Below are 24047 nucleotides of genomic sequence, written 5' to 3' on the forward strand. Positions count from 1 at the left end.
AGGAAGGAAATAATAAATATCAGAGTGGAAATAAATGAAATAGAGACTAAAAATAAAAAAAAAAAATAGAAAAGACCAATGAAACTAAACGCTGGTCCTTTGAAAAGATAAACAAAATCTTAGCTAGACTCATCAAGAAAAAAAAAGGGGGATCCAAATGAATAAAGTGACAAATGAAAAAGGAGAAAAAACCCTGAATAGCCAAATCAATCTTGAGAAAGAAGAACCAAGCTGAAGGTAATCACAATCCTGATTTCAAACTAAACTACAAAGCTATAGTAATCAAAAACAATATGGTACCAGAACTAGCACAAAAACAGACACAGAGATCAATGGAACAAATTAGGAAGACCAGAAATAAACCCATGGTTATATGCTCAATTAATGAACAACAAAGAAGGCAAGAGTGTACAATGGGGAAAAGACAATCTCTTCAATAAGCGTTACTGGGAAAACTAAACAGCTACATGCAAAACAAGGAAACTGTACCACTTTCTTATACCACACACAAAAATAAGCTCAAAATTGAAGACTAGAATATAAGCCCTGAAACTATAAAACTCTTAGAAGGAAACATAAGCAGTAACCTCTTTGACATCTTAGCAATATTTTTTTGGATCAGTCATCTCAGGCAAGGACAGCAAAAGCAGAAATAAACAAATGGGACTATATCATACTAAAAGGCTTTTTACACAGTGAAGTAAACCATCCACAAACAAAATGGCAACTTACTGAATGAGAGAAGATATTCACAAAGGGTATATACAATAAGGGGTTAACATCCAAAACATATAAAGAACTCTTACAACTTAATATGAAAAAAATCAAACATTCAGATTTTAAAATGTACAGATGACCTGACTGGACATTTTTCAAAGACATACAGATGGCCAACAAGCGTATGAAAAAATGCTCAATATCACTAACCAGCAGGGAAATGCACATCAAAACCACAATGAAATATCCTCTCACACATGTCAGAATGATTGTGATTAAAAAGATAGGAAATAACAAGTATTGGTGAGGATGGGAGAAAGGGAACCGTTGCACACCATTGGTAAGAATGTAAATTGGAGCAGCAAGTTGGAAAAAAGCATGGAGCTTCCTCAAAAAATTAAAAATACAAATACCATACAATCTAGCAATTCCACTGCATTGGCCATGCATACCACTTCTAGATATTTAACCAAAGAAAATGAAAACACTAATTCAAAAAGACAAATGCACTCCTATGTTCATTGCAGCTTTATTTGCAATAGCCAAGATATGGAAGCACCCTCAGTGTTCATAGATAGATGAATGGACAAAGGAGATTTGTACATGCATGCACACACACACACACACACACACACACACGGGAATATTACTCAGTGATAAAAAAAAGGATGAGATCTTGCCATTTGTGACAACATGGTTGATCCTAGAGGGTAGTATCTAAGTGAAATATGTCAGAGAAAGATAAATACCATATGACTTCATTTATATGTAGAATCTGAAGAACAAAACAAATGACCAAACCAAAGCAGAAACAGACTCATTGATATAGAAAACAAACTGGTGGTTGCCAGAGGGAGATAAATGGGAGGATGGACAAAATAGATCTTTCAGTTATAAAACATGTTAGACATAGGGAGGTAATGTACAGCATAGGGAATAGTCAGTGTAACAATTTGTATGATAATAGATGGTAACTAGACTTATTGAGGTGACTATTTCATAAAGTATACAAATGTCGAATCACTATGTTGTACTAATGAAACTAATATAATATTGTATATCAGTTAAGAAAACCCTGAAACTTCTTGGCAACAGTTCAGTTATTCCATTCAACTTGCTGTACACAAGATATATGCCACCAAAATTTTAAAAAGCAGGCATTTGCATTTTATTTGTATGATTTTAACTTGTGATATGAACAGCCATCTCCATCATGACTTTTTCTCTTTTACTGTTATATGCAATGGAATAGATTTAAAACTGTGCAGAAAAAATTAGGGAAATTATTTTTAGTTAATATCAGGAATTAAGAAGACTAATGATTGAAACTGTCTATAGATAAAAACACTCAACCTTATATCAGAAAAGCCAGCGGAAGCACGATGAAGGACAGAATAATACAGTCAAGAAATATTGGGTTTATTTCCAGTATTTTACATTTTCCTATGAATGTGGTAAAGATGCTTATATGTTTCTTTTAGAAATCTTCATATTTTTCCTTATCCTTGTTACAGAGATAAACAGAATGACACCTTATATAAACACAAGTAATGCATAAAAATTTTCTCTTGTAACCTAAGGCAATTTACATTGCAAAACAGTACAGAATAAAACGCTCAAATATTTCTAGCAGGAAGGTCATTTATTCAAATTTATGTGAGGTGCTGTCAGTGACGGTATTTTGTTCCTCAAAAGAACAGACTCTACCTCCTTAATTTGGGGATTGCAAACTTGGAGGTGACACGGATAATAACAAGGCTCACCTGACATAAAGCACTCCATTTTGATCCACACGACGCTGCCAACCCACAGGAACTTGTATAGCTGGAAGACCTCCATCTTTGTCCCCTCCGTCACAGTCCTTGCCTCCATTCATTTTCTGTGTCTGCTTGGGACTTTCCAAAGATATCAGCAATAAGATGATATCCTTATATTACAGGGCATGATGGCCTTCAAAAATGGCCAGTGCAGCACAGTTTTTCCCAGACTGTACAAAATGCATTGGGAAGCTTCGGCTCAGTTTGGAACCAAGTCCTTGAAATCTGCCATTGTGGAAAAAATCAGTTTCCCATTATAATCTACATTAAATAACCAATATTTAATTCCTAAGGATGGTCTACATGGGTAAAAATGAGTGCTTCTGACTAAGGAAAATCATATTCACCAATGCTGGTACCTGTCTGAAGTGGGGGAGGGGAGGAGTGTAAAGTTTTTAGTTCAACATTTTGTCTTGAACCTTGATGTCAGACTAAAATAACCTCTATTGTCTAGAAACCGGTCTCATTTTTACAGTGTGAGTCGGTTAATATTTCCAGGTACTACCCGCCTTTAGAGGCCACATTCTTTAAACTTTCTCTTCATCTTCCAATCTGAATCCAAGATGTTGCAGGTTGGTTCATCTGATGTTTTCATGTCTTCAAAATTCCAATAATGTAGCCTGAAACATATGTAAATGTGTAAACTGTATATTTAATATTGAAAAACAGAGAAGCTGCACACTTTTAAAAATGGAATAAACTGCTACGTGTACCAAAACACTTTGATGTTCTCTGCCGTGAACATCACATGTCAAATTCGTCTTTTCTTCTTCCGACTTGCTCCACTCACTCTAGTTAAATCAACTTGCTTGCTCTTCACCACATGTAACTTTCTAATTATTAAAGATAGACCCATAATCATGGCATATCACACACACACATAACCTCCTTCTTACTCACAAGAAAAATATATCACCTCTTAGGTTCTGACAATTGGAAAGTTGTGTGTTAATCCAGTTACATTTTCTCACTCTTTAATTGTAAATATTCTTATGATTTACTTTTCTTTTCTAATCATTTTATTAGCCTGAAGAAGAAAATTTTTTTAAAGAAAAAAATTAAAAGGAAATCTACAGTACCTTTCCAAATATAAGAGATTCCCCACCACCACCCCCCCAACCCCCCTGTTCTTGCATATAAGAGTGGGAGTTGCTTTATAGTTAAGATTTACAAATTCCCATCCATTACGGGGTACTCTGTTAATTCCTTTATTAAGTCACAAGGTGCTGCTTGGGGAAGACATACTGGCTTGAAACAATAGCAATAAGGGCTAGGGTGGAAAGCTTGTAAGAGGTCATCTTAAGGGATCTGTTAAATAAGAAAAGATGGCAAATAAATTTTTAGAAGATTTAGTACTTACTCCTAACGGAGAATGTGCTATTTCTTGTGGTATACAAGCCTTTCTATAATCAATTTAATATATAATGTGTGATTATACTGTGGGACTCATGAAACTTACTAAAAGATGAATGAAAATAATTATTCTAGTGTTATATAAGTGGGACTTGTGGCTTGTGATAAAAATTTCCAGTGACAGCATCACCCACAGATTAAAAAAAAATGCTGTGTCTCAAACAACTTAACTGAAAGTGAAGGTGTTATGCTCTGGAAAGGTCTGTATTAAAAGACTTAAGATTCATATGAAAACATTAAAATTACTTCAAAAAATTTAAATAAAAAGATTTATATTTTAGATGTTTAAAATATGTACGCATAACTTAAGCAATGAATGAAACAGTGTAAATAGACACATAACTACTTTACCTACATTCCTAAAAAACTTACATAATTAAGTTAGCTCTGGACATTTTTTGAGCTTTCTTCACAGGAGAATGCCTTATGCTAAAAGGCATCATGTACTCAGGCATAAGCTCTATTTGCAGCTTGGGCTGAGACAGATAGAAAGTGTTGCAATGAAGCATATACTCATTTAGCTGAAAGTCACAAACCATGGGCATGGGTGTGGTAAACATCATCAGGCAATGGGAAAAGTAGCAAAAATTTAGTGGGAAAATGTGGGGTATAAGGAAAAGTGCCAAGTAGTAGCATTACCAATGGTGTCTCAAGCTAACTTGCATTGCTGGGGCCACTCCATTGTGTCTATGTTTCTCACAGAAATGACCTACTTGTCTCCCATCCACTGTACCTTTAACTATGACCCCTGTTGATCATTTATGAGTTTATTGACGTTTCATTCAACAGTTAGTCAACAGCTATTATGTACGAGGTGTTATGCTATGTGCTGCAGTACAACGATGGTGGGACCCTTCTTTATCCATAGTCCAGTATAATGTTTGGCAATAAAGAGCTGTTCAGTGAGGAAGAATATAAAGGAAAGAGGGAGGAAGGATGAGAAAGAATGGAGAGAGCAAGGAAGGGTCAGTTGGGTCCAGTAGAGTTCCCAGTGCTAGTGGAAGATGGGAAAGAGGCATGAATTTTGTGCTATTCTGGACTCCCAGTTTTGGCAAATAGTGACAGACCCTGATTATTGAACCTGTTTTTTCTTTTTTAACAGTCCTTTTTCATGCTCATTTTATTAATTTGTTTTTCCTAACGAAATCTCTTTAGTGGTCTGTGATCATTAGATTGAACTGGCTTTCATTCTCCCTACTTCTGTTTTTGAGCTTTCTGATCATTTGATGCCTATTTTCTTTCCTTCCTTCTTTCTTCTTCTTCTTCTCCTCCTTCTCTTTCTTCTCCTTCTCCTTCTCCTTCTCTTTCTCCTTCTCCTTCTCCTTCTCCTTCTCCTTCTCCTTCTTCTTTGTTTGCCTGCTCTTGCATGCAACTCCAACTTCCCCAAAACTGGCTGGTTTGCTCCATTAAGTAATTTGTGTATCCGCCAGATAATAACATTGGCTTGATTCCTGCCAAATATCTCTCTGTCATATTTCAGTAATGAAAAATAGAAATATCTGATGGCTGGGTTTTGCTCAGACCAGCAATTCTCAGAGCATGGTGCTGGGACAATCATTACTGTCAATAATGCCCAAGAACTTGTCAGAAATATAAATTCACAGGCCTGGCCCCAGACTTAATGAATTAGAAACGTTGGGGGCCCTTCTGTTCTTTAAGAAGCCTTCCAGGTGATTCTGATGCCTGCTCAAGTTTGAGACCCACTGACTTAGACTAATGCCCCTGCCTCCCTTCCCAGGACATGGCCGTTTTTTTAATTAATTAATTAATTAATTAATTAATTTTTGAGGAGGGGATTGTTTTTATTTTTTATTTTTTATTATTTTTTAATATGAAATTTATTGTCAAATTGATTTCCATACAACACCCAGTGCTCATCCCAACAGGTGCCCTCCTCAATACCAATCACCCACCCCCCCCTCCCTCCCACTCCCCATCAACCCTCAGTTTGTTCTCAGTTTTTAAGAGTCTCTTATGTTTTGGCTCCCTCCCTCTCTAACCTCTTTTTTTTTTTCCCTTCCCCTGCCCCATGGTCTTCTGTTAAGTTTCTCAGGATCCACATAAGAGTGAAAACGTATGGTATCTGTCTTTCTCTGGATGACTTATTTCACTTAGCATAACACTCTCCAGTTCCATCCACGTTGCTACAAAAGGAGACATGGCCCTTTTATATCTCTACACTATGCAGGCAGCCAGCCCTCAACTTCCTTTTGTCCCTGGGGAAGAGGGGTGGGGGGATGGGGCGGCCATCCTTTTTTTGCTGATACTTCAGCCTTCTAGAAGCAGCTCAATTGCAAGGGCCTTAGGGATTCCTCACAGAGTGGAGGTCGAGTATCTACATAGTTATCATTTATTTATCTGTAAGTGGCACCTATTTCCTCAACATTCATTTGTGAATTTGGAAAATTCGGAGATGTTTGAAGGTGAAAATTAAATTGGACTGTAATCTCAGTGTTGAATAACTACTGCAAACCTGAATGTACTTTCTTTTAATCGTTTTCAGAAAATTTTAAAAGCACATGTTAAAAAAGAAATTATTATAATAATAAGCCACTACTCTAAATTCACAATGTAAGCATTTTGTCAGTTTTGCTTATTTTTAAAAATAAAACTCCATTACAGATAGAGCTAAATACTATCTCCCTCCCCCACCCGTCTCTCTTTTTTAGTCCTATTTCTTTCCCTTCCATCTTAAAGGCAACCACCATCATAAATCTGGTCCTCATTCTTATAGGCTTTGCTTTTATATATTTATTCCCTGTATATGTATATGTAAACAATATTTGGTATTGGTATATGTGTTTCAAAATTTTTATATAAATACTATTACACATATATATCATTCTGCAACTTGCTTTTTAAAATTCAACACTGTTTGAGAGTTATCTCAGTTGAGATACATAGATCTGTCCCTGTTTCAGACATGTAGATCCAATTTGTTAATTTTTAACATCTGAATGGTATTCTATCATATTATTATAGAACTATTTATTTATTGGTGTATCAATCATATTAATGTTAGGCTGTAGAGTCTGCACAGTCTCAATTTTTCAGACACTGCCAAGTTGCTCTCCAAAGTTGTACTGAATCCAAGTTTTTTTCATGTTCTAAACATGTCTTTTTCCTTTAAATATTGGATCATGACCACTTTGTACTTTATTTTCATCCTGAGCATTTTACTATGGCATTAAATATTTTTCCAAAATATTATTTTTAATTGCTGGATAGTATTTTTGGGGATACACACACACAGACACACACACACATATATAATTTATTCACCTCCCTCTTGTGAACATAGATTTTTTCCTAGACTTTAGCAACTACAAATAAATCTGAGACAAATATTTCAGCCATTTTGGCATATTTACTGAGAATTCTTTGTTAAAATGGAATTGCATAATTTTAAGACCCTTGATAAATTTCTTAAAGTGACAAAAGGGTAGTTTTGGGAAAGCATTTCAGGCCATGGTTCTCAAACTTTTGAAACCCTCTTGTATGTCCTCTTTTGCTAAATATTAAAATCTTCTCTTTGCCCCTAAGATTCTGATAACTTTATTTCCTAAAGAGATTCATTATAAAATATTTAGTCATGCTTTATTTTTATAGTTTATATCTAAAAACAATAGTTTCTCCTCTTTTCCAAATTTAACATTAAAAAAAACCCTGCATATCCACAACATTTTCCCTTCATCTCCCCCGAAGATTCCATTATGACCCACCTTGTTTATATGGCTTGGTTTAAGCCCAATAGACACAGGTTAAAGCAGAAAAGATATTGTGATATGAAAGGTACCTACATCTCACCAACACTCAGGATCAGGGATAGATCTTACACTTAGGACATAATTCAAATTTATTCCACAAACAATTCTAGCAACAACAATATAAAATTCAAAAAGTGGTGTGTGGGGGTGGGTGGGTTGTGGGTGTGTGTATATTCTGAGATCTACCACAATTCTACAGACATTTTAATTTTTCTACTTCCTTTCAATATGCAAATTAGTTTGGGAATTGGCTTTTAGTGAAATGAATTTTAGTGGCTTGATTTACTTCTTTGCATTGGCTTCTTTTGATCATTCAGAATTCAAATTAGATGTTACCTCCTCGAAGAGACTATACTGTAAGCCATAGGTAATCTCTCAAACTTTGTCAATTCACTGGTACCTCTCATCATCCATTTGTTTGTCATTTATTTGTTTGTTTATTGGCTTTCTCTCCCCATAGACTGTAAACTTCCTCACAGCAGGGACCATGTCTCTTTAGGTCCTTCCTATATTCCTAGTTTCTGGTATAGTGCCTGGTCTGCAGTAGGAGCTTAAATACTTCCTGAAGACTGCATATTCAAATCAGTCAACATAATTTTATATTCTGATTTTTACCATGTAGGCTTATAAAGATTTAGCAACACATGCATCTAAAATGAAAGGTTTTTTTAAAAGTTTATTTATTCATTTGAGAGAGACAGAGGCACTGTGAGTAGGGGAGAGGCAGAGAGAGAGAGAGAGAGAGAGAGAGAGAGAGAGAGAAAGAGAGAGAGAGAATCCCAAGCAAGCTCTCAGCACAGAGCCCACTGTGGGGCTTGAACTCACAAAACTGTGAGATCATGACCTGAGCCAAAACCAAGAGTCGGACGCTTAACTGACTGAGCCACCCAGGTGCTCCTGAAAGAGAGGTTTTTAAAAGAAGCCAGTGGAAGCTAATGAGTGTGAATGTTGACAAAATATATAAAAGATGTTTTGCTCTAGATTTGTCCCTGATCTCATAACTTCTGATAATTTCTGTGTAGAAAGTATGATAGGGCTTCTAAGAAAATTAATAAAGTGACTTTATTTTTTATTTGTAAAGTGCATCAGTTTTATTTATGAAGTGGTTTATATATACATTTTAATTGGATTAATAAAGAAACCATTAAAATAAATGAATCCAACAATTTAAAATTAAACTTATATTTCAGTAGGATGCTAATTAATACAATAGACCTTTTTTTCTTAATCTGCTTTACTGACATTCTTTTCAACCTAAGAATAAACTCACTAGTTTATGCAGTGTTAAATGTATATTTTAAAAGTTATACTCAAAGCACCATGAAGACTATCAGATTATGACATCATGAAAATAAGTAAGTAGGTATTCCTCATAAATCTTTCTGAATAACATCAAATGTTATAAATTCTTCTCAATAATGTCACACAAATTTTACTAATGGTAAAATAATAAATTGATTTTTTGAGTCATGTGATATCATGGGTAAATTCTATTAAAATGTTTATAATGACATCACACATTGATCTTGTGCCTTGTGAGGTTACTTGTATATATAGTAGGATAGAATGAATACCAGATGAACTACTGATTTTTCAAGGTAAGACTATGTAAATTAGGTAAAATACCAATATTTTATAATTATATAAGTCTAAATCATTTATTTTTATATGCTATGATTATAAACTTAGCCCTTGAAATGTTTAGAGTGAAATAAGAAATCTATTCCATTCCAACATTTGCAAGTGAATGTTTCATGTTCTCCAATGAGACCAAGTCTCCCGTAGAAGCTACCTTTACACTTAAATTCCAAAACAATATGTACATACCACAACAGATATGATTGTATTAAACAATAACATCAGCATTAGAATTTTGGAGAGTAATTTCTGAGTGGCTACAACATTATTATCATTTGACTGGGTAATAAATGGATATACTCATAATCTTTCCATTATTATTAGTTAAATTATGCTTGTTAGAGCAACCCTAAATCACATTTCCCCTTTTCAATTATCTTTCACCCTCATATCAATTATTCAAACAGCTCCTTTACAGCACTTAGCCAGTCCTCCCATCCAACTTTCCCATCTGTTTCACCTTTCACCTATTTATTCAAGCTATGCATTTTTATTTATGAGCACACTTATCTTGCAGTTACATCTTTTTTCATTTTTAAAAAACTGCTTCATAGATTATTCCTATTTCCACTCTGGTTATTACTGCCATTTGGTTCTTAATTTCATTTTGCAGCCACTTCTTCTAAAACATACTTCTCAAATGCATCCTATGTAAGGCTCTATTGGGTTCTGCTACCGATTGGGCTCTACTTACTTACCCCAAACTACTCTCAGTGCATTTACATTTGTTTTATACAGCTGTGTAGAGTACCATAAGCACATCTTTCCTGCCCTGATTACCAAAGCTCTCTAGTTTGAATGTCTTTGACCTTTTAATGCAGAAGAGTATACAAATTCACAATCTGTACGTGAGGGATCATATTCACATAGGAAAGTTACATTTTTTCACAAACTTGGAAGGTACAGGGATAGGCTTCTCAGAGTGAGGCCAGTTCTCAGTCAAGGTAACAATGGCCTATGCCCATTTATGGTTAGGAGAATTATTTGTACCAGGCCATTTCTTGCTGCCAGTGATAGGCAACTTACACATACATCCTTGCCATAGAGAAGCCTTCAGAGAACTAAATGCTGAGTACAGATAGTAGACTGCAATTGGCCTCAAATACTCTGTAGCTCCTTTTACCAGAAGGTAGGATTTATTGTTCCACACTTTGAATCTGGGCTGGCCTTGTGACTTGCTTTGACCAATGGAATGTGATGGATATGCTACTATTCAAGTGCTGAGTCTAAAACTTGATAGGCCTTGCATCTTCCACTCTCACTTCCTGGAATGCCATTGTTTCAGGCATTGTCTCAGGACCAATCTGAGCCTGCCTGCTTGAGGATGAGACAAAGAAGTCCAGCTGGTCCAGCCAGTCCAGCTGAGGGCCCAGTCATGTAAGTAAGTCTAGTCAAAACGATATGGAACAGGGATGAGCTGGCCCCACAGAGCCCAACCTAGACTGCAAACCCACAAAATCATGATTATTTTTCAAATACCCCCAAATTATACTGGAAACAACCTGAAAGTCTAAAATAGGGTTTTATGTAAATTAATTACTGCTTTTAGAAGCTATGTAGCTCTATACTTTATTAGCTTGTGATCTTGGACAAGTTTTAACATTTCTTTCCTTATAAAAGAGAGATTATAGCCCTACAGAATTGTTCTGTGGATTAAAGTTAAAAGTTTTAAACCAGTGCCTAGCATGTGGCAAATATGTGAGTTGTTGCTATTTATGCATAGCTATTAAAATCATGTTATGGAAAATTTAATAGCACTGGAAAAGATACATGATATTGTCAGGTGAAAAAAACATACTGCAAAGTTGCATGTAGAATTATAAATCTTGGGGAGCCTGGCTGGCTCAGTCAGTTAAGTGTCTGACTTCAGCTCAGATAATGATCTCATGATTCATGGGTTCAAGCCCCACATTGGGCTCTGGGCTGAAAGCTCAGAGCCTGGAGCCTGCTTCAGATTCTATGTCTCCCTCTCTCTGTATCCCTCACCCACTTGTGCTCTGTCTCTCTCTCAAAAATAAACATGAAAAAAAATAAAAAAAAAAAGAATCATAAATCTTCATTTACAAAAATGCTACTACATATGTAGATGCAGGAATACAGAAACACTGACCTCTCAGTGGTTGTCTCTGGGTAGCAGGAATATGAATGATTTTTATTTTCTTCATTGTTTTTCTGTATTTTCAAAGTTTTCCAGAATAAAAATCTATTGACTTTGCAATCAAGAAAAATATTATTTCCAAAAAACTAAATATTATATCCATAGAACAGCCAATTAATGTTTTCCTAATCCTTAAAAGCACTAGGAATACTTTTTTATTGGAAACAGTCACAAGCTTTGTAGCTAGTATTATGATATTATTTCTTTTTCTGTTTTAGCCAAGTGAAAAAGATACAAAATACTGTATTAACCTGGATGCTCTAAATACTAGAAATGAAAATTAAGACTATCCCTTTGACTGGTTCTAAAATGCTTCAGAGTGTCACTCTTACTTTTCTGCTTGGAATACGTCTCCCATCCCTACATTCTTGTTCTTCATCAAACCAACTTCTGTTTATCTCAGTTTAAATGTCACTTTCTCAGAGAGGTCTTCCCTGGTTTCTCTAGTCATTAGGTTTTCCAACTCTAACTTGGGTTCCCCTTTAACTCTTCCTTATAATATCTAGTAATTCACATGTATTACTACACATAACTGAGCTTTCATTTCACCCTTGTCATTCTACCTGACTGCAAAGAAAGAGCAAATTGAGACAGTTAACTTCAAGTTAAAGCCTCCTTTTGTGCCTTTAAAAATATTTAAGGAAGTAGAAATTGAGGGTCTATTTACATATGTAGAAAATGCTTACTATGCATTTTAAAAGCTCTCTTAAAAGCCAAAAAGTGCACAATCACCAGCTCATATTCTGTAAAAAAGAATTAGAGAACTGTTTTAAGTATAGTAATAGGTTACACCAGAACATCTATAAACTAATTGATAAAGTCACTATACTGCTGAGGGAAAAATTATCTATGATTTATTTCTGTATATTAGCCACCAGCAGAGTTTGCTATTTTTGCTTTTCTATAGAATAGTGAAGTTTCTCATAGAGGATATTTTTAAAAAATACTTGTCTACATTTACATAGTCTATTTTAGAGCAAATTTGAGGAGTAACTTTCACATTTTATCTGTACGTTACTGGTATTTTGGCTACTCAAGGAACAGCTCAATATACATATAGGTCAAATCATTTTTGAGAAATGATGTACATCAATATTGGTTTTTCCCCAAACTGTACTAGGAATGAAACAATTATGAACTATACTCATTTGGGGTTGAATAACATTTAAATAACTAATATTTATATACTCTTTTAGTCTTTTATATACTCTTTTACTTACTTATTCTTTACTATACTCTTCAATTCACCTGGCAACAGACGCCAAGTTCGTACTTGGAGTAATCAGTTCTGTAGAGAGGTAACGGTGACCCCTAGTAACCTTGAAAATAAGTTCACTCAAGGTGGAAACAGGAAGACATGTCAGCCATTGTAGAAACCTATCTAAAGACACTGTCTCTAAATATGTGTAAATATCTAGGAACACTCTGGTCCAATCAACACATCCAATAAATGTAATTAAATGTAAAAAAGAAGTATAGTCTAATTAATTGTTCCATAAGGTCTCTAAAAAAGCAAGAAGAGGAATATCGTCTGTACATGGATTCAAAAAATAAGAGTCCAAGATACACAATCTCTAAGTCCCATGAAATAAGCGACCTTTTACTGTGTTTATGTAGCTCACATATCAGGAATAAAATGAGTAAGTAAGTAGTAATACCTGCAGATGTTCAATGGTGTCATATGAAAAGTATCTCAAGGAGACTCCATTTAGCATTTTACTGCTCACTGGAATGCTGAGGGAGGCAGAGAAAATGTAGCAGCCGAAGAAAACTTATGCACACAGTACTCAGGTTGGAGTGGAAAGGAGTTTTAGTATCATAACACCAAGCATAGAGTATCTTAGAGAACATGCTGAAGAAAAGCAAAACCTATAGAAAATAACATCTCCTATTTAACAAAGAGTTAAGCAAAATATAAGACCAAGTTACAAACAGGAGGACTCTGGGCCAAGTCCTATCTGCGGAAGTGTTTGGCATGTACACAGTTTGAGAATAATAATGAATTAGTTGACAATATTTAAATGAAAGGATATTGTATGAACATTTGCATTTCCTGCTTTACCTGAGAGACTGGATGATGTGGTAATACTAGGTCAACATTCCTGCCTTGCAACAATTATCTGGAACGGAGCAGTGACTGCTCCTTCAGAAAGGACTTGGCTCTCCAGTTCAGTGCAGTGGCTTCCTGCTTCATTCCCACCAGCCTGGCCTCTGTAGGCACTTGGGTTTCCAATCTCTGGAATAGAAAGGACCTTGAGACAAGGCTTGAAAGACTCACTATAGTCCTTGACAAGGAATACAATTTATTTGTTTCTTAATGACCACTTAACCTATAATTCGTAGTGTCTTCAAAAGGGTGGAGGATGAACTCTCAGTGGATCATCATACATTATTAGTTTGTGAAGGAGTTCTAGTAAGCTAGCTAAAACCAAGAGCAGATAGCGAATTTTCTTAATAAAATTGAGTTGACCCTGAAACTGTGGTGATTTTTGAGTTAGAGGAGGTAGAGGGTACACAGAATTCTCACCCAACTTCAATCTTCTATCTTCCATTCTTTCTTAGCCCCATCATCAGTAATACCACAAATTAGCATTATCTCAAGAACTCATCTTGGGATCAAAGAATCATGGAACCAAATTGTACATTACCATTACTGAGTTATAAAATGCTGCTCTCCTCCCCCTCGCTTTTAATATTGTTTCCTTTCAGCCAATAAGGGAAAAGATTATTTATAAGGACTTTCGAAAGTGTACTTGAGACCTTGTTAACCCTTATCCTATTTTCTCTGAGACATCAAGGAGACACTGACAAGGTTCTTTCTCAGTCAGAGCAAAGTAATCCTTGGGACAGTGTAAACTCATTTGTTCCCTTTCCATAGCTAATGAACAACCTTCTGATTATTTGTTGGATTTCATAAGTGATTTGATATCATTAAGTTCATAACTTGGATATCAGGTACAAGTATTTCAGTCAATGAAAGCAAATAAACAAACAAATGGGTTATGTTTGGCTTATAAATTAATTTCTTGTAAATACAGATGATCTGCATCAAACCCTAGAGGCCCATCACCCTTGAGAGCAATGGAAAATAAATTTTTTCTTCTTTTCTTTCTTTTCTTTTCTTTCTTTTTTAAAGTAATTTCTTTGCCCAATACAGGGCTTGAACTTGTGACTCTGAGATCAAGAGTTGCACGTCTACTGACTGAACCAGCCAGATGCTCCTCAACATTTTCTTTTAATTGGAAGAGTAAGGACCACATCCTGGACCAGCCAACTTGCTCTTTTTTTCTTTTTGGTTTAGGGCCAAAGCAGGACAGGGGGATGTGTAGGACAGGGTGTACAGCATGCTTGAGTATTGCTATTTCTCAGAAAGCAGCCAGGAGAGACAAAGGAGCAATTAAGGAATGCGGAACAAAGATTAAATAACAATGTCTCTATAATCTTGATATAGTAAAGGTATTCCAAGTATTAGACTTAGTGTTTTAAGCATTTACTAGCCATCCCCTACATGTGAAGCACAATAATGGATACTAAGAAACTGGACATAAAGAGAATACAAGCCCCATCTCAAGAAGCTATGCCTTGGAGGTGGAGGGTAGGGAGCTGTGCAATCCGGTAAACAGGTAATTATAAAACTGACTGACACTGGCTACAATAGGGCTAAATATGTGGTGCTAAAGGAGTACAAAGAAAGAGCTAGTCTAGTTCTCAGAGATCAGAGAAAGGGGGATGCTGGATACATTTAAGGATGCATTGAAATTAGACAGACAAAGAAAGGTTAGTAGGAGACGTGAAATTTCACCTAATCCATGCAAATGATCTTAGTTTCAAAAGATTAATATTAAAGATTTTACTCTTCTGTCTGGTAATATCAATTCCAATATTGTACTTATTTTTAGCTGGTAAGCAAGCATAAAGGTCTCCTTTTGTCAGACCTTTTAACCTTGAGATGGTATAAGGGATGAAGCATTAATGAATATTTTCCACAGGAAGATCTGGATGTCTGCCTCATGCCTGAAATAGAAAATGGTGACCTGACATCCAGATAAGCAAAGAAGAAATACTATCAAAAGACGATGATTCACTTCACTAAGAAAGTATTATTAGATGTGAATGCATTGGAAGCAGAAGCTAAAAGGAGCAAGATATGGATGAGGGAGTCTTAGCCTATAGATAGAGTAGTTCAAAACTGTTTGGAAGTATATCCATTAAAAAAAGAAGTTCCTAACTGATGAAAATAAGATGGTTATTGTTCTAAAGCTATTTTAGACAAATGTATAAATAATATTAGCTGACTTCCTACCATCTTCTGGGAACAGCACTGAGCATTTTATACATACATCTATTAACTAACTTAATACTTGTCACTGTCCTATAAATAAATAGTATTGTTTTTTCTTTTCTAGAGTTAAGGAAATGGAGACAAGATAAATTAAATAACTTTACCTTCTCTTTTCCTTTCTGGTAATTTATATCCGCCTTTCCTATTTTATTGTTTTTCTCCTTAGTGTTTATCACTAACATACTGTATATACTATTTACCCTATATTTCCTCTGATAAAGAACATAAGCTCTGTGGGCACATGGACATATTAGTCATCATAACAGATAAAATTCCCTAGAATTTTTTGCTTTAGGTTCAATAGCTCCTTGAAGGCTGGCTGGATCACAACTTTTCATTTCTCATAGCACAAAGTACAGAACCTTACACATGAGCATAATCAGTATGCTCAGTATGCATATACGGAGCCCCTGTCACGCTTAGCACTGCATGTGTCACTGTAAGATAGGGAAGGACAAAATACCATCAGTGTTCTCAGAGAACTTAACACCTAGACACAGAAATAGGTAGAAGCATGAGGCATACCTAGGGTGTTCCTCACCTACGTCGTACCTAGGGAAGCCTCACATTCAGGTCCAATGTGAGTAATTTCATTACTTCTCTTCTTCAATTACCTAACGATGTCTAAAAGTGCTTATCCACCACTCCTCCCAAGACACCCTAGTTAGTCTGTGGCATTAACCTTTTGTGGAAATGCCAGAACTATTCACAACTCTATGCCTATGCACGTGTTGTTCCCTGGACATAGAAAGATTTCCTTCCACGTTCTTAAAGCAAGCAACCTTGTGCTCTTTAAACTCTCCGGTCAATTCTTCCATGAATCCCTCTTTAGACTCCTTCTCAGAGTTACTCATTCATTTCTCTCTCATTCTACAGTGCTGCTTACACATATGTAACAGCATACACTCTGTTTTATGTACACACATTCCTTGCTTTATATACCCTGTTTTTGAGTTGCCAAACACATTACCAGGTACATGATATGCAAACAATGTACTCTAAGTTGAATTATTTGTTTTCCTCACCTTTCAAAATGCTAGAGAATGTTTTAAATCCTCTAAAATATAATCATAAAATAGAAAAGTTCTTGTTAGGAATATGTTAAAACCACCCAGTGATATATGAAGGTGGCTAACTGCAGATGAGTATTCAACCAAAATCAAATGGAGGCTGAATAGAATCTACTTTTCTTATTCTATTATCAGTACAATTTCTAAATGCAGGGGCTGTCTACAGTGCCTAGAGGAGTGCCCGGTACACAGAGAATTACTTGTGAGTAAGTGAATGAGTGCTTGTACGCAAACAGAATGCCATAGCATAAACTAAATGTGCTGTAGAAATTCAGAGATGAGGTAACAAATAATAGAAAGAACAATGAGGTAAGAGGAGGTTTAGAATCTGAAATTTTCTGGCTGTATAACTTTAGTAAGACAATTAACCTGAGCTTTAATTTTTTAATTTGTAAAAATTAATGGGCTGAACTAGATCAGCATTTTTCAAATTATTTTTGGTGTAGATTTCTTTTGTCTAAGGAAATCTAAATGGAATCTCCATTACATATTACATATGTATAATCTCCATTGCTTACTGGTAATAATTCGTTATATATATATAATATGTATAATCTCCATTGCTTGCTGGTAATAATTCATTTTATAAGATCAAATTATAACATTACTTATTAAAATTCATCAATAAAAATAAGGGACTACTTTGATTAATAAAAAGTATGAAATCAAGATATATGGGTGACAGTTGCAATTTTAAATCATCTTCAAAGGAGTCATTTTTGTACTTTGTTCTGACTTTATAATATTAACACAGTTCTGATTACCACAGAAAAGCTATTGCTAAAGGCAACTTTTTTTTTTTTAATAGTGAATTTGGCTTCAGCAACATTAAGGTCTCTGCAATTAAAATGGTCAAGAAGCTTGAAGGGAGAGTAAAGAAATCTTTTTTCCACGGACTTCAACCTGTATTACAAAGCTGCAATCATCAAGACAGTATGGTACTGGCACAAAAACAGACACTCAGATCAATGGAACAGAACAGAGAACCCAGAAATGGACCCGCAAACATATGGCCAACTAGTCTTTGACAAAGCAGGAAAGAATATCCAATGGAATAAAGACAGTCTCTTCAGCAAGTGGTGCTGGGAAAACTGGACAGTGACATGCAGAAGAATGAACCTGGATCACTTTCTTATATAGCATACACAAAAATAAACTCAAAATGGATGAAAGACCTCAATGTAAGACAGGAAGCCATCAAAATCCTCGAGGAGAAAGCAGGCAAAAAACTCTTTGATCTTGGGCACAGCAAATTCTTACTCAATACATCTCCGGAGGCAAGGGAAACAAAAGCAAAAATGAACTATGGGGACCTCATCAAAATAAAAAGCATCTGCACAGCGAAGGAAACAATCAGGAAAACTAAAAGGCAACCGACGGAATGGGAGACAATATTTGCAAATGACATACCAGATAATGGGTTAGTATCCAAAATCCATAAGAACTTAGCAAACTCAACACCCAAAAGACAAATAATCCAGTGAGGAAATGGCAAAAGACATGAATAGACACTTCCCCAAGGAAGACATCCAGAAGGCAAACAGACACATGAAAAAATGCTCAACATTACTCATCATCAGGGAAATACAAATCAAAACCATAATGAAATACTACCTAACATCTGTCAGAATGGCTAACATTAACAACTCGAGCAACTACAGATGTTGGTGAGGATGCGGAGAAAGGGGATCTCTCTTGCACTGCTGGTGGGAATGCAAACTGGTGCAGTCACTCTGGAAAACAGTATGGAGGTTCCTCAAAAAATTAAAAATAGAACTACCCTATGACCCAGCAATTGCACTACTAGGTATTTATCCAAGGGATACATATATGCTGTTTCGAAAGGACACAGGCACCCCAATGTCTATAGCAGCACTATCAACAGTAGCCAAAGTATGGAAAGAGCCCAAATGTACATCAACAGATGAATGGATAAAGAAGATGTGGTGTGTGTGTACACACACACACACACCCCCCACATCTTCTTTATACACACACACACACACACACACACACACACACACACAATGGAGTATTACTTGGCAATCAAAAAAATGAAATCTTTTTGCCATTTGCAACTACATGGACAGAACTAGAGGGTATTATGCTAAGTGAAATTAGTCAGTCAGAGAAAGACAAATATCATATGACTTCACTAATATGAAGACTTTAAGACACAGAACAGATGAACACAAGGGAAGGGAAGCAAAAGTAATATAATATAAAAACAGGGAGGGGGACAAAACATAAGAGACTCTTAAATATGGAGAACAAACAGAGAGTTACTGGAAGGGTTGTGGGAGGGGGGATGGACTAAATGGGTAAGGGGCATTAAGAAATATACTCCTGAAATCATTGTTGCACTAAATGCTAACTAACTTGGATGTAAATTAAAAAAATAAATTAAATAAAATGGTAAAAAAAAGTCTTGTTTCCAAAATTGAAACACTATATCTAATCATTATTCATGTTTCTGGCCATGAATGTAAAATATAGGCAAGAAATATCCAAAACTAAAATTAAGCAAGAAAACTTGCTTGCTTTAATACAATATTATCATATTAATTTGCCATCGCAAAACTGTTAAGGAATGATAAGGATACATGGTGGGAAGATACCCCTATGTTGTGTTTGCATTTTTTCAATGAAGCCTACATATGCTGCAGCAGTGCTCTTGTTTGTATAACTTGATTTGGATAAAAAATAGTGAACTCAAGTTTTTAAAAAGCCCAGCTAAAAGCTTAAAAATAAAAATGCATACCCATAAGAAGTTCAAAATGCACATGAATATTGGTAGCAAAGCTTTAGTCAGCAGTGCATAAAAATATAAACTAGTTGGGGCACCTGGGTGGCTCAGTTGGTTGAGCCTCGGACTTTGGCTCAGGTCATGATCTCACAGTTTGTGAGTTCGAGCCCCGCTTTGAGCTCTGTGCTGACAGCTTGGAGCCTGAAACCTGCTTCGGATTCTCTGTCTCCCTCTTTCTCCCTCTCTCTCTCTCTCTGGCCCTCCCCTGCTTGCACTCTCTCTCAAAATAAATAAACATTTAAAAAAATATATACAAACTAGTGTCATGGTTTACTTTTATTTCATGATAGTTTATGTGTTTGTTTCATGATGTGTTTCCAATGTGGTATAATGCATTGAATGTGCATCTTAAGTTTTTTTTACAGTGTTAATATATTTTTAACATTTAAATTTGTGTCCCCCATAAGGAAACCTTTGAAGAATCTCTTCTGAGTTGGATGCTCTTCTGCTCCAGCCAATTCTATCATTTCTACCTAATCTAGAAAAGCAAGAGAGACTTCATAAAGATGACTTCAATTTTTTCAACTCAATCTTACATATGTTTACTGAGATTAAGACACCCATTGGGGTGCCTGGGTGGCTCAGTCAGTTGAGCGACGGACTCTTGATTTTCACTCAGGTCATGATCTCACAGTTCATGGATTCCTGACCCTGAGACAGGCTCCACACTAATGGTGTGGAGCCTGCTTGGGATTCTGTCTCCCTCTTTCTCTACTCCTCTCCTGCTTGTGCACACGTGCGCACTCTCTCTCTCAAAAATAAATAAATAAACATTAAAGGAAAAAAAAAAGACACCAATGGAACAGGGAAAAGCCTGATCAGATTGAAAGTGTAAAGTTGTGTTAGGAAGTTTCATGAATATAACTTTAAAAAACATGTCCATCTTCCTAGCATAGGGTGAATCTCTATGTACATAAGCTCAAAAAAGTTTTCATATCATAAATCTGTGACATTTCTAACATAAGCATTGCTGGTCTATAGGTATCTTAACTCATAAATGCAATCTCATTCCTATGTAGTTATTTGCTGATAATGACATCTGTCAGATGGAGAATGACTTAGTGATTTTGCAATTATTTACTTGAAGAACATATTCTAATTTGAACTACAGAGGAAACTCCCTGAACTGACCTCCACTTAAACAAATCTTCAACTAATCAAAACACCATTTCTATTTGAAAACAGACAAATGTTTACCTCTGCTTTTACCAGTTGAGTTGTATGCTTTCCAATATTAGTTGTGTTGTTTCCAAAACTGAGTCAGTAACAGTTGCTGGTATAATATTTAATAAAATATTTTGTAAACTAATGAAATGTAAGTATAAAAAAAGAATGACTATTTCTGTGAAAATTAAGCTAAAAGCATAACTTTTAAGACAAGCCTCCTAAAAAATGAGGTCAAATAAGATGAAAAAGTGGAGAATCTTGGGGTGGGGTGGGGGAACGCTAAAAATCTTGACTAATTCTGTATTCAAATCATCTTGCAAGTGTCTTTGAATTCTTGTTCCTCTTCAAAGTTAAAAAAAAATTAGCATATAAAGAGACTGCTGTAAACTCATTGGGAACAAGTAAACTCAGGGAAATGTTTTGATCTAAAAAGACTGTTGACTACTCTTAACTATAGAGAACCAACTGATGATTACCACAGTGGTGGTGTGTGGTGGGGATGGGTGAAATAAGAGATGGGGATTAAGGAGGGCACTTGTCATGATGAGTGCGGGGTGATGTATGGAAAGGCTGAATCACTAAATTCTACTCCTGAAACCAATACCACTGTATGTTAACTGACTGGAATTTAAATAAAAACTTAAAAAAAAAGATTGTTGACTGAATGTACACTTACAGATTATAAATTGAAATGTCTAATTATAAATATTTTTAATGATCCTTTGCTTTAACACATCTTTTTGATTAATGAACCAATTAAGGGTTGAGAGTGTGATGGATAAGAGGTCTCTATTACTGTTACAAAAGTAATGTTTGTTTGTGACTGAAAGTATGAATTCATGTTGAAATGATGAAGTTGTTTGCAATGTAAGGTCTATTTTCATTTGATTCTCATTATTTTAAAAATATATTGATAAGGAAGTTATATAATTATTAAATGAAGAATCTTTAGCGAGGAACAAACTTTGAAAAAAGATATACCTAACAATATCCTAAAAATAATTGACACCAAAAAATGACAGAATTATAATCAGAAACTAATCAATCCACAATCAACATACAGTGATTGTGATAAATTTATCAGTGGAAACTGATAAATAGGCAAGAAATTTATAAAGATATACATGATACATGATTAGAAGTACATAAAATTTTCAATCTGATGGAAATATACAGAGGATTATACAACTTGGTGAGAATTATAAATACACATTTTTAAAAAGAACATGAGATTGGAAAAATTAGCACAGTATGGTGGTTGTGAGCATGGATTCTGGACCCAGACTGCTGGAATTAAAATTTCAGCTCGATTACGTTTTAGATTTAGGGTAAGTTACATATCTGTCCCTCCGTTTCCTCATCTGAAAAATGAAGATAATAATCATATCTACCACATAGTGTTGAGCAAATTGAATAAATGAAGATTTCTTAAGCACTTAGTGCCTGGCCCATAGTCAGCGCTATATAAATATTTGGTAAATAGATGAAAATAACTGGCCATAAAGACAATCTCAAAGATTTCAAACAAATGAAATCACACGGAATGTATCATCTGATTAATTTCCATAAACACAGAATGTCTTAAGAAACTAATATCCCCAAATACCCCTGTGTTTGCAAATTTTAGAAAGAGTGACTCATATATGGCAGCCTTGAAAGTCAATATGAGGTCAGTGTTCATAAATTTATGGCATAATCCAAAATGTGATCTTATTTACCAGAATATGACTTGGCAGACAAGACAGCAGAATGAATAGAGTTGGATTTCTGGATTACTGAGTATAGGCATGGAAAAAGCAAAAACAGAATAGATCACATGTTTGCAATTTAATATAAAAATGTTCTAAAAAACATACACAAATACACACGCAGGATGTGTGTGAGAGAGAATGATAAAGCAAATATGGCAAAATGTTAATTGTTGAATTTGTGTGTAGAGATAATAAACAGATACATAGATAAACAGATATCCAATAAATAGATAATTTATATGTACTGTTGTAACTTTTTGGTAAGTTTGAAATCATTTCAAAATAAAAAGTTTTAAAAATGTAGGGGAAACATGAACAAAAATAAAACAGGACCAGGCTTGTAGAGATGGGTGAGCAAAAGACAGAGAGGCAAGGAAGTTTGAGATATGGCAACTGTGTCACTGAAGATATGGAAAATAGAATCTAAGCTGGAATAAAGGTCTATATGAAGAACATGCAATACAGGTATAAGGAAAGGAGGAAAGGAAATATAAGTGGATAAAAGGCAGGAGAAATGGTCTGATCTGAAGGGGTTAAAATGTTGGGGAGACAAAACATGGACTCATGAAAATTATAAGGCAAAGTGGTTAAATGCTCATATAAATAAAAGGCAAAAAAAAAATCTGTTTAAGGTCAGAGATGGTGACTATAAATGGCTACTGTACTTTTGAATCTCTTCCTTATTTTGCCTAACTCCCTTAGCCTCATATGTGGGTTGGAATAACTCACATTTAAGGTAAAGAAATGTTTATATGAAAAACAAACAAAAACCAACAAAAGAAAAGACAAGAAAGAAAAAAAAAAGATGTGGAGGCTAAAGAAATTGAGAAAAATAATTCTGATTCATCTTGCATGAATAGGGAAGGACTAAATTTGGGAAGGGGAACAGGTAGAGAAGGTAAACCTTCTGGAGAAGTTGATAGAAATGGGCCCCTTCATAGGTATTCATGTGAAATTGGACTGGTATTAAATATTGACTAATGAATTGGTTTTGAATATTTAGCAAGACCAACAACTGTTATATGAGATATACTTTAATAGAAATAAAGAAAAAAAAACCGTTAGTACTTGAGGTCAATGTGATCATTTACTTAGAAAGCTCAAAATGAAAACTTATTAGAACCAATGAAAAAGATATTTAGAGGGTGGCTGGGTATAAAACCACCATACAAAAACAAGAAAGGGAGAATTGCCCTATCTAACAGTAAAATATATTAAAAAGTTGCAGTATTGATGTAAGCATAGGAACGTAATATAATAGAAGAGTATGGCCACAGGTAAAGCCATAGATAAGCAAATTCATCCTAAAGGTATCATTCAATTCTATAGGAAAAGGATGGCCAATTCAATACATAGAATTGGGACAACTGGATACCCATTTGGAAAAAAAGAATGAATTAC

General features: G+C 35.1%; 1 protein-coding gene across 4 annotated transcripts in view; it reads right to left on the bottom strand.

Moving 5' to 3' along the window:
• The window catches only part of MBD5 (methyl-CpG binding domain protein 5), a 448736-nt gene that overhangs the window by 60228 nt on the left and 364461 nt on the right, over nucleotides 1–24047 (bottom strand). For 3 of the 4 annotated variants that reach the window (XM_047872397.1, XM_047872396.1, XM_047872399.1), the window contains 2 exons: nucleotides 13573–13746; nucleotides 2481–3154 (listed from right to left, as the gene is read on the bottom strand). In XM_047872397.1, the coding sequence (XP_047728353.1) occupies nucleotides 2481–2593 (113 nt within the window). In that variant the 5' untranslated portion in view covers nucleotides 2594–3154; nucleotides 13573–13746. The remainder of the gene's footprint in view (nucleotides 1–2480; nucleotides 3155–13572; nucleotides 13747–24047) is intronic. The other variant, XM_047872398.1, reaches the window with a different exon arrangement.

Source organism: Prionailurus viverrinus, chromosome C1 (genome assembly GCF_022837055.1).
Source record: "Prionailurus viverrinus isolate Anna chromosome C1, UM_Priviv_1.0, whole genome shotgun sequence".
NCBI lineage: Eukaryota > Metazoa > Chordata > Mammalia > Carnivora > Felidae > Prionailurus > Prionailurus viverrinus.